This window comes from Mustelus asterias, chromosome 22 (genome assembly GCF_964213995.1).
Source record: "Mustelus asterias chromosome 22, sMusAst1.hap1.1, whole genome shotgun sequence".
Taxonomy (NCBI): Eukaryota; Metazoa; Chordata; class Chondrichthyes; order Carcharhiniformes; family Triakidae; genus Mustelus; species Mustelus asterias.
Window position 1 is genome coordinate 37,541,107 of NC_135822.1, and position 12,557 is coordinate 37,553,663.

General features: G+C 40.2%; 1 protein-coding gene across 45 annotated transcripts in view; it reads right to left on the minus strand.

Moving 5' to 3' along the window:
• Positions 1 to 12,557, minus strand: part of LOC144510004 (eukaryotic translation initiation factor 4 gamma 3-like) — a 357,463-nt gene that overhangs the window by 133,247 nt on the left and 211,659 nt on the right. For 21 of the 45 annotated variants that reach the window (XM_078239141.1, XM_078239140.1, XM_078239130.1 and 18 more), the window contains 3 exons: positions 10,379 to 10,466; positions 8,241 to 8,279; positions 4,048 to 4,785 (listed from right to left, as the gene is read on the minus strand). In XM_078239141.1, coding sequence (XP_078095267.1) covers positions 4,048 to 4,785; positions 8,241 to 8,279; positions 10,379 to 10,466 — 865 coding nt within the window. The remainder of the gene's footprint in view (positions 1 to 4,047; positions 4,786 to 8,240; positions 8,280 to 10,378; positions 10,467 to 12,557) is intronic. The other 24 variants (XM_078239148.1, XM_078239131.1, XM_078239129.1 and 21 more) reach the window with 3 other exon arrangements.

The window sequence follows — 12,557 nt, forward strand, 5'->3', positions numbered from 1 at the left end:
ATAATTAAAACCCCCTTCCCTTCCAGAGACCATATTCCTCTATTCCCATCCCATCCAGAAGGACGTGGAGGCTTTGGAGAGAGTACAGAAAAGGTTTACCAGGATGTTGCCTGGTATGGAGAGTCTTAGCTATGAGGAGAGATTGGGTAAACTGGGGATGTTCTCCCTGGAAAGACGGAGGATGAGGGGCGACCTAATAGAGGTGTACAAAATTATGACGGGCATAGATAGGGTGAACAGTGGGAAGCTTTTTCCCAGGTCGGAGGTGACGAACACAAGGGGTCACAGGTTCAAGGTGAAAGGGGCAAGGTTCAACACAGAGGGTGGAATGCACTGCCAAGCAAGGTGATTCGAGGCGGACACGCTGGGATTGTTTAAAACTTATCTAGATAGCCACATGAACAGACTAGGAATAGAGGGATACAAACGAATGGTCTAGTTGGGCACATGAGCGGCACAGGCTTGGAGGGCCAAAGGGCCTGTTCCTGTGCTGTATTGTTCTTTGTACTCATGTATTTGTCCAGATACCCCTTAAAAGTCACTATCGTATCCGCATCCACTACCTCCCCTGGCAGCGAGTTCCAGGCACCCACCACCGTGTGTAAAAAAACTTGCCTCGTACATCTCCTTTAAACCTTGCCCCTCGCACCTTAAACTTAAACACTCTGTCCATGCCCCCATAATCTTGAAGACTTCTATCAAGTTGCCCTTAACCTCCGTCGTTCTAGTGAGAACAAACCAAGTTTCTCCAACCTCTCCTCATAGCTAACGCCCTCCATACCAGGCAACATCCTGGTAAATCTTTTCTATGCCCTCTCCAAAGCCTCCACATCCTTCTGATAGTGTGGAGACCAGAATTGAACACTATATTCCAAGTGCGGCCTGACCAAGGTTCTATAAAGTTGCAACATGACTTGCCAATTTTTAAACTCAATGCCCCGGCTGATGAAGATAAGCATGGCGTATGCCTCCTTGACTACCTTTTCCACCTGCATTGCCACTTTGTGACCTGAGTACCTGTACACCAGATCCCTCTGCCTCTCAATACGCTTAAGGATTTGCCATTTACTGTATATTTCCTATCTTTATTAGACCTTCCAAAATGTATTACCTTTTATTTGTCCGGATTAAACTCCATCTGCCATCTCTCCGCCCAAGTCTCCAACCGATTTATATCCTGCTATATCCTCTTATGGTCCTCATCACTATCCGCAAATCCACCAACCTTTGTGTTGTCCGCAAATTTACTAATCAAATCAGACTTGAAGGGAACCTTGCAAATGATGTGCTCGTATGTGCCCACTGCCCAATTTTATGTAGACTGGACAGTGAGTATCAGCAGGCAATAGACTATTAAAGGATGCCGACCGTAACCGGATCTTGTCGCACCTTACAATTACACACCTATACTTCCAAGAGAGAATATGGCATAGTGATCAGAGTAGAAATCATTGCGGATTTCCTCCTCCCTAACCAGGGATGTTGAGACCTATTTTGGGTAGTATTATCTTGGGTATAATCAGCTAACTCACGGTTTGAGCTTGGAACCTTTGTAGTCAACATGGCTCTACTGGATCAAACTAACTATGCAACTGGGGTGGGAGGCTTCAGAGTTTTATGAAAACAATTCCTCTCCACTGTCTTGGATTAGGAAGTCAGTCAAGTTATACCTATAAGCCTATTTTTGCTTTCAGCAGTAACAGAAAAAAATATGAATTATGAATACAAAGATTATAATGAGATAACCAGATTAGTAAATTAATTCACCAAATTGTACTATTGGTTGAATGTTAGCCAGCCGTGGATAACGAAGGAAATAAAGGAGAGTATTAAAATAAAAACAGCTGCGTACAGAGTGGCCAAAAATAGTGGAGAAACAAGTGATTGGGAAAAATTTAAGAAACAACAAAGAGAGACTAAGAAAGCGATAAAGAAAGGAAGGATAGACTATGAAGCTAGGCTAGCAATTAATATAAAAAATGATAGTAAAAGTTTTTATAAATATATAAAAAGGAATAGAGTGGCTAGAGTGAATGTTGGACCCTTGGAGGACGAGAGGGGGGAGTTAATAGTGGGAAATGAGGATATGGCTGAGTCTTTAAATACGTTTTTTGTGTCGGTCTTCACGGTGGAGGACACAAATAGTTTGCCAAATATTAACGATAGAGGGTTGGCAGCAGGAGAAATACTTAATACGATTAATGTTACCAGAGAGGCAGTGCTGGGTAGACTAATGGGACTGAAGGTGGACAAGTCCCCGGGTCCGGATGGAATGCATCCCAGGGTATTGAAAGAAATGTCAGAGGTAATAGTGGATGCGTTAGTGATTATTTATCAAAACTCGTTGCATTCTGGGGTAGTGCCGGTTGATTGGAAAACGGCTAATGTTACGCCGCTGTTTAAAAAAGGAAGGAGACAAAAGGCGGGTAACTATAGGCCGGTCAGCTTAACGTCTGTAGTAGGGAAAATGCTGGAATCCATTATTAAAGAGGAGGTAGCAGGGCATCTGGATAGAAATGGTTCGATCAATCAGACGCAGCATGGATTCATGAGGGGAAAGTCGTGCTTGACGAACATGTTGGATTTTTATGAAGATGTGACGAGGGCGGTTGATGGAGGAGAACCGGTGGATGCGGTGTTTTTGGATTTCCAAAAGGCGTTTGATAAGGTGCCCCATAAAAGGCTGCTGAAGAAGATTAGGGCACACGGAGTTGGGGGTAGTGTGTTAAAGTGGATTGGGGACTGGCTATCCGACAGGAAGCAAAGAGTCAGAATAAATGGGTGTTTTTCCGGTTGGAGGAAGGTAACTAGTGGCGTGCCGCAGGGATCGGTACTCGGGCCGCAACTGTTTACCATTTATATAGATGATCTGGAGGAGGGGACGGAGTGTAGGGTAACGAAGTTTGCAGACGACACAAAGATAAGTGGAAAAGTGAATCGTGTGGAGGACGGAGAAGATCTGCAGAGAGATTTGGACAGGCTGAGTGAGTGGGCGAGGATATGGCAAATGGAGTATAACGTTGAGAAATGCGAGGTTATACACTTTGGAGGAAATAATAACAAATGGGATTACTATCTCAATGGAAACAAATTAAAACATGCTACCGTGCAAAGGGACCTGGGGGTCCTTGTGCATGAGACGCAAAAGCCCAGTCTGCAGGTACAACAGGTGATCAAGAAGGCAAATGGGATGTTGGCCTATATCGCGAGGGGGATAGAATATAAAAGCAGGGATGTCTTGATGCACCTGTACAGGGCATTGGTGAGGCCGCAGCTGGAATACTGTGTGCAGTATTGGTCCCCTTATATGAGGAAGGATATATTGGCATTGGAGGGAGTGCAGAGAAGGTTCACCAGGTTGATACCGGAGATGAGGGGTTTGGATTATGAGGAGAGGCTGAGGAGATTGGGTTTGTACTCGTTGGAGTTTAGAAGGATGAGGGGGGATCTTATGGAGACTTATAAGATAATGCGGGGGCTGGACAGGGTGGAGGCGGAGAGATTCTTTCCACTTAGTAAGGAAGTTAAAACTAGAGGACACAGCCTCAAAATAAAGGGGGGTCGGTTTAAGACAGAGTTGAGGAGGAACTTCTTCTCCCAGAGGGTGGTGAATCTCTGGAATTCTCTGCCCACTGAGGTGGTGGAGGCTACCTCGCTGAATATGTTTAAAGCGCGGATGGATGGATTCCTGAGCGGTAAGGGAATTAAGGGTTATGGGGATCAGGCGGGTAAGTGGTACTGATCCACGTCAGATCAGCCATGATCTTATTGAATGGCGGGGCAGGCTCGAGGGGCTAGATGGCCTACTCCTGCTCCTATTTCTTATGTTCTTATAGCAAAATAAAAGTATCTGATCTTTTGAATCACTCCATTGATATAACATGCAAGTATTTCAATAGGTAATACTCTCATAAGTGATCATGAAGGTAATCAGGAAACATTCTTCATTCCTGGTTCTTGTCGGTTATTTTCATATGTTACAAACACCTTTAAAAAAAATCCTAAGATCTGATATTATACAGACAGTCTTATTCAATGCAAACCTACCATACACAATCTCTGGGCTTTTTTTGGTGTTTAATTGTTGTGATTCATTTTCCTCTACCTCTTTTTCCTCCACTTCAGCAGACTCCTTGCTTTCCACGTCTTGATCTTTGTCATCACTAACAGGAGTTTCCTCATTGTTCTCTTCCTCTGCTGCGACTTCCAGACTGGTACATACGGCAACAGGGGAAGGTGGCATTTCCACCTTTGCTTCTGTCCGAAGAATGTCTGTATTCTCCACACTAGTCGAGAGTGTAGGAAGGTCTTGTGATACACTTTCTAAGGTGCTTTGTGTTACTTCCTCTCCTGCAATACCATTGACATCTTTAGTAGTGTTAATAGTAGCAGGTACTATGATTTCATTAGCTGGAGCAGCAACAATTTCTCCAGGTGGACTTGCACTGTCCCGCTCTTCTTGTTTATCATCTTCCACCTCCCCATGCAAACACAGGTTTAGTGCAGGGTTCTGTTCCTCTTTAAGAGTGGATGGCTCAGATTCCTCTGCGGAATCTAAAGGTGGAAAAATAGCAATGCTAGAAGCAGGTTCCACTGTCACCTCCTCTTCTGCCTCTTCCTCCTCCTCAACCTCCTCCTCTTCCTCTTCTTCCTCTTCCTCTACTTGTAAAGGGACAGGATCAGGATCAGGAGGTTCCCCATCTATCTCTTTCTTTTCTACAACAGTTTCTGATCTGACATCTGGTGAAGAACTTTTCACCGGTGGCTCCTGTTTTGGTTTCTCTTCTGTGTGAGCAGAAAGACAGCATATTTTAGTACCTACACCTATTGGTCACACAAATTAGTAGCTTATATGAAGTACATCGTTAATCTTTATTGTAAACAAACTGTAAGCCAGTCACATTTTTAACACAAAATACTTGACAGTTATTACAGCTTACTCAACGACAACCTCCCCAAGAACATAACACAGAAATATAGCAACGGAGGAAGAAAAAGCCATTCAACTACTACTTTGGTCTCAGTTGCTCACCTGATTGGACCATTTATGTACATGCACAGGAGGATGAGGAAATATTTTGATTTCTAAAATTAAATTGACTTCAGTAATAACTATGTTCGAAATGCGTCTGATCCACTGATTCTTATCATTATTGCTGTCAACTAGGAATAATACATAATTGTGATTGCAACTAGTTCAATTAATTACATTCATTTGAACTCTTAACACAATCGTGTCCAAAATACCAAACAATGCTATAATTTATTCAATTTGTCCTTGGACCAGGAGCTTGATAGTGACAGGCTCCAAATACAGGAATTGAACTGAACAGCCACACTGGCTTTCAAAATCACTGCTTAAAAACGACAACCTATGTTAGCAAATCCTCAGCAGCAATAAAGACCATTACTCTTGAAGCGTTGCTATAATGGGTTCTAAGGCTCATTTTTAAGATACTCAACGAACTGAAGCATTGCTAAAGGATTCTAGTCAAAGCAGAATATTGATTACATAGCCTTGCCTTGAAGTAATAAAGCATTGCAGACTTTGAATTAGATGATACCCAAAGCTACGCTTTACAATCTGAGGTTTAATTTTCACAATCTTTGAGGAATTTTTGAATATTGTATTCAAAAGTAGTTAATATTTGCATACTGCAATGCATTTTATGAGAATTACACTATATTATGTGGTATATCGCAATATAAATCCAGATTCACTGGAAGCTGTAGGATTGAATAAACTAAGACACGTCACCAAAGAGAACATTGGACACAATTGAATGCAATGTTGTTACTTTTCTACAACCTTGTACCTTAGAAATATCTAATCTGGTTTAACCAAAGGTTGCAAGTTAAAATTAGATGTCATTATAAAATGATCAGACATCATGTTCACAAAATTAGAGATACAGCAATGACTTCTTTAAAAATACGTATATGCATTTGTTTAGCCTATAGAACTGAAGTTTACTCAAAAGAGCCTCTGTTTTCTTAAAAATAATCTGTTGTACAACATGCTTCCTTACATTCAACAACTTGCATTTACATCATGTCCGTAATGTCGGAAACCTCACGTGCTTCAGAGGAATGTAATAGATTAAACTGATACCAAGTCAAAGGTGACATAGCAGATGGATGACGAAATGCTTGGACAAAGTGGTAGGTTTTAAGAAATGTCATAGAGAAGTACAGTACTTTAAGGAGGAAGTTAGGAGTTTACGGCCTGGACAGCTTTAGAAGGGAATTAATGACCAGGGCCTTGACAGTCAAAAGCATGGTTGCCAATGGTGGGGCAAAGGAATTGGTGGATGCACAAGGGGCCAGAGTTGGAGTTCAGTTCTTGAAAGGTTATTGAGTGGAGGATATTAGAAGGGATGCAAGGCCATGGAAAGATTGGAATAAGTGGATGAGAATTTTAAATTCTAGACAGTGGCGAACCAGATGCCACGTCAGGTCAGAATCGCAGATGTCATGAATGTGCTGGCATCGCGCAGGCACGATATGCGCAGCATTCCCAAGTTGAAACATACTGAAGGTGAACTAATATATCATAGGTTATGGTAACTTGCCACAGAACAGGGGCGGCACAGTAGCACAGTGGTTAGCACTGCTGCTTCACAGCACCAGGGATCCGGGTTCGATTCCACACTGTGTGTGGAGTTTGCACGTTTTCCCCATGTCTGCATGGGTTTCCTCCGGGTGCTCCAGTTTCCTCCCACAATCTGAAAGACGTGCTGGTTAGGTGCATTCACTCTAACAGGCGCCGGAATGTGGTGACTAGGGGAATTTCACAGTAACTTCATTGCAGTGTAAGCCATACTTGTGACTAAGAAATAAACTTTACTTTAATTTATTTCACATGCCTCATCAGAATGTAGGCCTTACTCCAAAACATAAAAATGTTACAAGAAAACTTGCACATTTTAAAATATCCTTGCATACATATAATTAACCCTTCTAAAGTAGAAGAATTGAAAGGTGTAAAAAAGCAAGCATTGGGTGTTTTGGAGGTCTAACGGTAAGATTTTACAACTCAGTCTACATTAATTTGATCTCAATGAATCACACTCCAACGTTCATACTTGCAGCAGTCTTCATTCAAGATCATGTTACAAAATAGAATTTATACCAATACCAGTGCATCAAAAGTACAAAGTCGCTACCTCAACAGGGCATCAGAAACAAACATGCAAAATCATTAGCTTAAAAACAAATCAATGCTTTCACTAATAATATCACTGAACAGTATATATTGTGATAAAACAGGCTTGTCCAACATATGGTTTGCAGGCCACAATCCGGCCCACCATACCTCTCTAACCAGCCAATGGACTCTGTTCAAAATAAGGGTTAATTTCAATGAAAAATGTGCAAAAATATGTTCCTCCAATCACAGACTATTTCTCTGCCACTTTTGCAGCTGATGAGCATGAATGAGTGAGCAGAAGTTAATGATCAGGGGAGAGATCACGCGCGTACGAGTTTGCACGTGTGGGAGCCTGGGGAGGGAGAGGGAACACAAGCCGGGGGCGGTGTTGTGCAGGCGAAAAGCACGAGTTAAGGGCAAGATAGTTAATCTGTTTAGCTAGTGACTGAGCGAGTGTAAGAGTTTGAGAGGGGAGGAACCCTGAAACGGGGAGTGAACGGGACACACACACATCTCCTGCTCCTTTTCCCTCCCCAAAAACCTATCCACAAAATAGGCTCAGAGTGTGTGCTACCAGGAGTGAACACAAGGTCAGTGTTAGTTTAAACCCAATTCCATAGCTTGGTCCCAGTCCATACCCCTTCCCTCGTGACCAGGGCTTGGCACCGTCTCTCTCTCTACTTCTTAAGCAAAAAGGCAATGTGGTTTTAGTGGTTAACTTTGCTGTTTTAATGGTCATTTTCATGCATTATTCCTTTTTTAAACAATCAATTTATTGGTTCAACATCAATTTAAAAAATAACATGCTAAACCATAGCTTTCTGAAATTTGGTCAGCAGCCCCTTAACTGAGAAAAGGGTTGGACAACCCTGTGATAAAACATTTAACATTCGGATATTCTATTATCCCTGTGCAACAGGCTGAATTGGTAGCAAAATTGCCATTGCCCTTTGCATAGTCACTGAATTACAGATCCTAGCCCCAGAAATGTAAGCAGACACTTGTGAAGGTGCATTGAAGTTGCACTATGTAGGTATATCACTTTTGTTTTATGTAAAATATTTAATTATGTTTTGAAACTGTTCCATACCTGTTTTCAGTTTTGTATTAGCAGCTTCAGTCCGCCCCACTGAAATAAATAGAAACATTTTATGGCATGTACCATGCCTGAACTTGTAATTCTATGAAATGCTACTTTGTATTTGACTGCAGTTTACTGGATCCACGATAGAAAACATAATGCATTGAACCTCAAAGTTCAAAATGGGAACATTTAAAATTACTGCAATTAAACCAAACTTCCGAAGAACCTTGGACCTAGTACAATGAATAAAATTAAATAGCAATCTGTTCACTTCATCTCCACAACTGTACGTATGTGAAGTAAACAACGGCATGAATTATTTTTTAAAAACTCAAGTAGCACATTTCACACACTTCACTTGTGGAATAAAATTGTTTGTCTGCACTACAACACTAAAGAAAATCAAATGCAAGTTGTTAAAACACCCAATGCAACTCATCGCTTCTCCACAAGCACATCCCTGCTCTAATGCTGGAAATTGCCAGTTTACAAGTACACTATTATTCTTTCTGACACGTTGCATTTTTACACTGCATTATCTCCATTGCTCAATTCAAATTAGTTAACTTTAAAACAAAATAATTAAAATCAGTTAGATAATGAACTCAAAACACCTAGATCAATCAGGGGTCAGTCACAAATAAAATACAGGCCAGTTCGCTCAAGTCTATTTAATTATACCAATGTCGCTCTGCCCACCCCAATCCAATATTATTCACCTTTCTATAAAATGAGAAACATGCAAAGTTTTTCAAATAGACACTAACAAGAAACAGATTAAAACAGTACTGAATTATGCAACTTTGGACCAAAGTAGCTGACAAAACAAATGTTCTCTAATCTCTAAATGCAACTGAAAATTTACTGGAGGTGAATGTTATTTTGATTATAACTGTTGTCGTAAAGCTACAATAATATTAAATTGCCTGTCATAGCTCTTTGAAAAGAGCAGCTTTCATACACAATACAAACATTGACCGCTCACCTGGTTTGAGCTAAAGGTCAGCAGAGGGAATAATTGCGGACACTGACCCTCAAGACATTAGTAACTTTGTACTGCAATTATAAGTATCATGTGATTTTGTTTTAACTTGCAATGCACTGCATAAAAACCCTATTTCTATCACATATCCTTACAGATTTGGCCAGTGTGGATTCTATAATGCATAATAAAAAGGGTTTGGAATAACGTGACAAAATACTATCCGTTGAATTGTGTTGGGAAAGTTACCGATTAGAACTCTTGCCAACCGCCCTTTTAAATGGGCTAAAATGGGCAGGTGTCACATTGAGGACATCTGACTTCACAAACAGTGTTCACCACATGAACTAAAATGAAACAATATTATTTAATGTTTGTAATGCACTCCCTTCTATATTAAACCTGTGAAAATGGTTCTCAAGAACAATGGCTGAAACAATGGCAGCCATCGTGTGGGGAAAAAGAAATAATTTAAGATTGATCATCTGACAATTTTCCTCCAAAAAGTTGGGCCATCCCAATTCCTTCGCTAAGAGTGTGTTATAGTAACTGTTCAAACGTACAGCTAACTGTCACCAAGGACTGAAGAACCATAAATAGGTTTACCACCTGTACATATAAATATATTTTTGAGGAATATATATGTACATGTCAGGCATCACAATTGGCCAATGTAAAGTCTTGAAAGTGACAGACACAACGCTTCTTCCATTTGGAATATAAATGCAGCTAAATTTGTGAGGAAACCTGAATATTACACTAAACCTCAATCAACCTAGAAGAAAAAACTTCACATGAGCATTTTTAGCAGCTATGATGCTCAACTGAAATGCAGGGCAACATTTTCTGCGCAACCCACCACGTGGATTTGCCATTGGCTGTCAACGGGATCTTCTGGTCCCACCGGTGTCAACGGGGTTTCCCGTTGAATGTACCCCTTGTTGCTGTGAAACCTGGGGTGGGGTGCGCCATCGGTGGGACCGGATTATCCCACTGGCGTGAATGGCCGGAAAGTTCCAGCCACAATTTTCAAAATGAAATAAAGGTCTAGCATCCATTTCCCCATCAAGCATTCAACCCTCAATAACCAACATGGCTTAACAACCTCTAATTACCAGTCAAAACATTGCATCAATAAAGACCAAAGAAGAACTGAACAAACCTTGCTTGAAGTCCACACTTGGTGCCATGTGAGCATTTTCCGCCGTTCCAAAAACTGGTCCATGATCTGGAACCTGACTGGGCAGCTGCTGGGATTTGAGGTACAACAGGTGAGGATAATGAGGGTGCGGACACAAAAACTAGCACATGGAACACGCAACAGAGAGGAAAATAAGTGAAAAAAAGTTTCCCATGAAATTCCACAGTAGGACAATAAATTCAAGAACAAAAAGCAAAACCAAAACAAAGAGATGGAGTAAGCAGGATTGAGAAGGAAAAGAAAACAGGATTACCATTAACAAGGATAGACAACAGACAAAACTCTGCTATGCATTCTCACTGTTCCCTCTAAGAGTCCTTTTTGATCTATTGAGGACGACTAGCCAATAACTCGCAAAATGACAAAAGTCATCATTTTCCCTCTCTTATTTAGCTCTCCTAGAAAATCCAAACAAGATAATCATTGACGGTTTGAGTTTGTTGTTGATTGTGAAGATTTGCTATTGAGAAACATTTTACCGTGAATAATCTAGTATATGCAAAGATAAATTTAGTAATTTTTAGAAAGAGACAAACAGTTAACTTTGATGTTTAGTTGCCAAAATATTTAATTAATGGTCATTATATACTGATGTTTGTATCTCTAAATGCCATCACTCATCGCTGCTCAGTTGATTCTAAAAAGATTAAATTGGATAAATGGTCAAAAAGTTATAAATTAGTCAACAGCTAAATAAAATACTACAGCTTAATCTAAGTTGGTAAATTTAGTGGAGTAAACAAATCAACCATTCAGCTATTATACTTTTTGCACTTATTATTCTCACTGCTGACAGAAGGTTGCTTTACTCCGAATAAAAATTACCAAAAGTACTGATTAATTTCAAAGATCTGCTCAAAGGTCTCTACCATTTTAACTGCCAGAAAAATGGCAAACCATTACAACAAGGTGGGGATGGGGGTGGAGAGAATAGGGGAGAGAAGGAGACAGGGACAGAGTGTGTGCGCCAACTTTCATTTGCCACTTCCTCACAACAGAGACTGCAAGACTAGGTCTGTAAAATTAAGAACATGAATTGATAAGCTCATCATAACCTTCACCAACGAGTTCCAACCATTGTGGCACCTTACATATTTACTACACAGCCAATGTCCTCATTTTCAATTTATGGTGGCTGCAGTTGTACACACCCACCTTAGTCTTCTCAAACTTTTCTGTTGTCAAAGATGGACCATGAATTCAATTCTATTTGAGATGCTGTGGAACAAACTTTTTTAAATGCTCTCTATAGCAAGGAGGATATACTTGGATCTAAAACTAAATATAATTACTCTTTGAAAAACACAGTGTGAACATAAACAGGTTGTTAGAAAGAGAGCACTGACATGCAAATACATTGATCTATAGTTTTAGGGAATTGCTTTCAGACTGGGGGAACAAATTCGCAAAACCAGGCCAAAATTCAAACATAAATTCAAAATTCAAACAAAAATTCAAAAAATTACATGGATGCTCTTTCAGAAGAGACTTCAGTTCTGAATGTTGGTGAACTATTTAATTTCACTGAAATCCATTCTCATCCTGTAAATAATTGGGTACCATCTCATACCCAACACTGATGACAGGCATAAACATATCTGTGGTCCAAATCTAGTGGTAAAGGTGGGCAAGCCAATGCAAATTTTTTTCCCATATAAAGATAAATGCAATATATAACTAAAATTATTGTTGTTCTGGCTGCAACCTCACCGCTGAATGCCTTTGTAAAAACACTTCATATATGCTGCTAAAAGTTAAAATTAGATCTTGACACTGAAATTCATCTTTTTGAAATTAATGTGAAACGCTCGTTTCTTCCCTCTCCCAAGCTTTATTTGTAATTTTTAAACTTAGAGGGAACATGATACATCATACACGTCAGAAAGACAGACAAGTATTTAAAGTTTAGTACAACATGAAACACGGACAATACTTTAAACAAGTACAAGCATACATTTCAAAAAGTTTGATTTCAGCAAATGTCAATTTTGTTTTAAAGCTCAATAATGCATTGCACAGTAGTTATAATACACAATATCCAACTATGGCGATTCCATTCAGAACAAAAGTGAGCGTGTGAGTTGTGCTTGCCCTTCCCCTAAATCCACTTTACTGTACCAGATAAATGAGGAAACCAGTG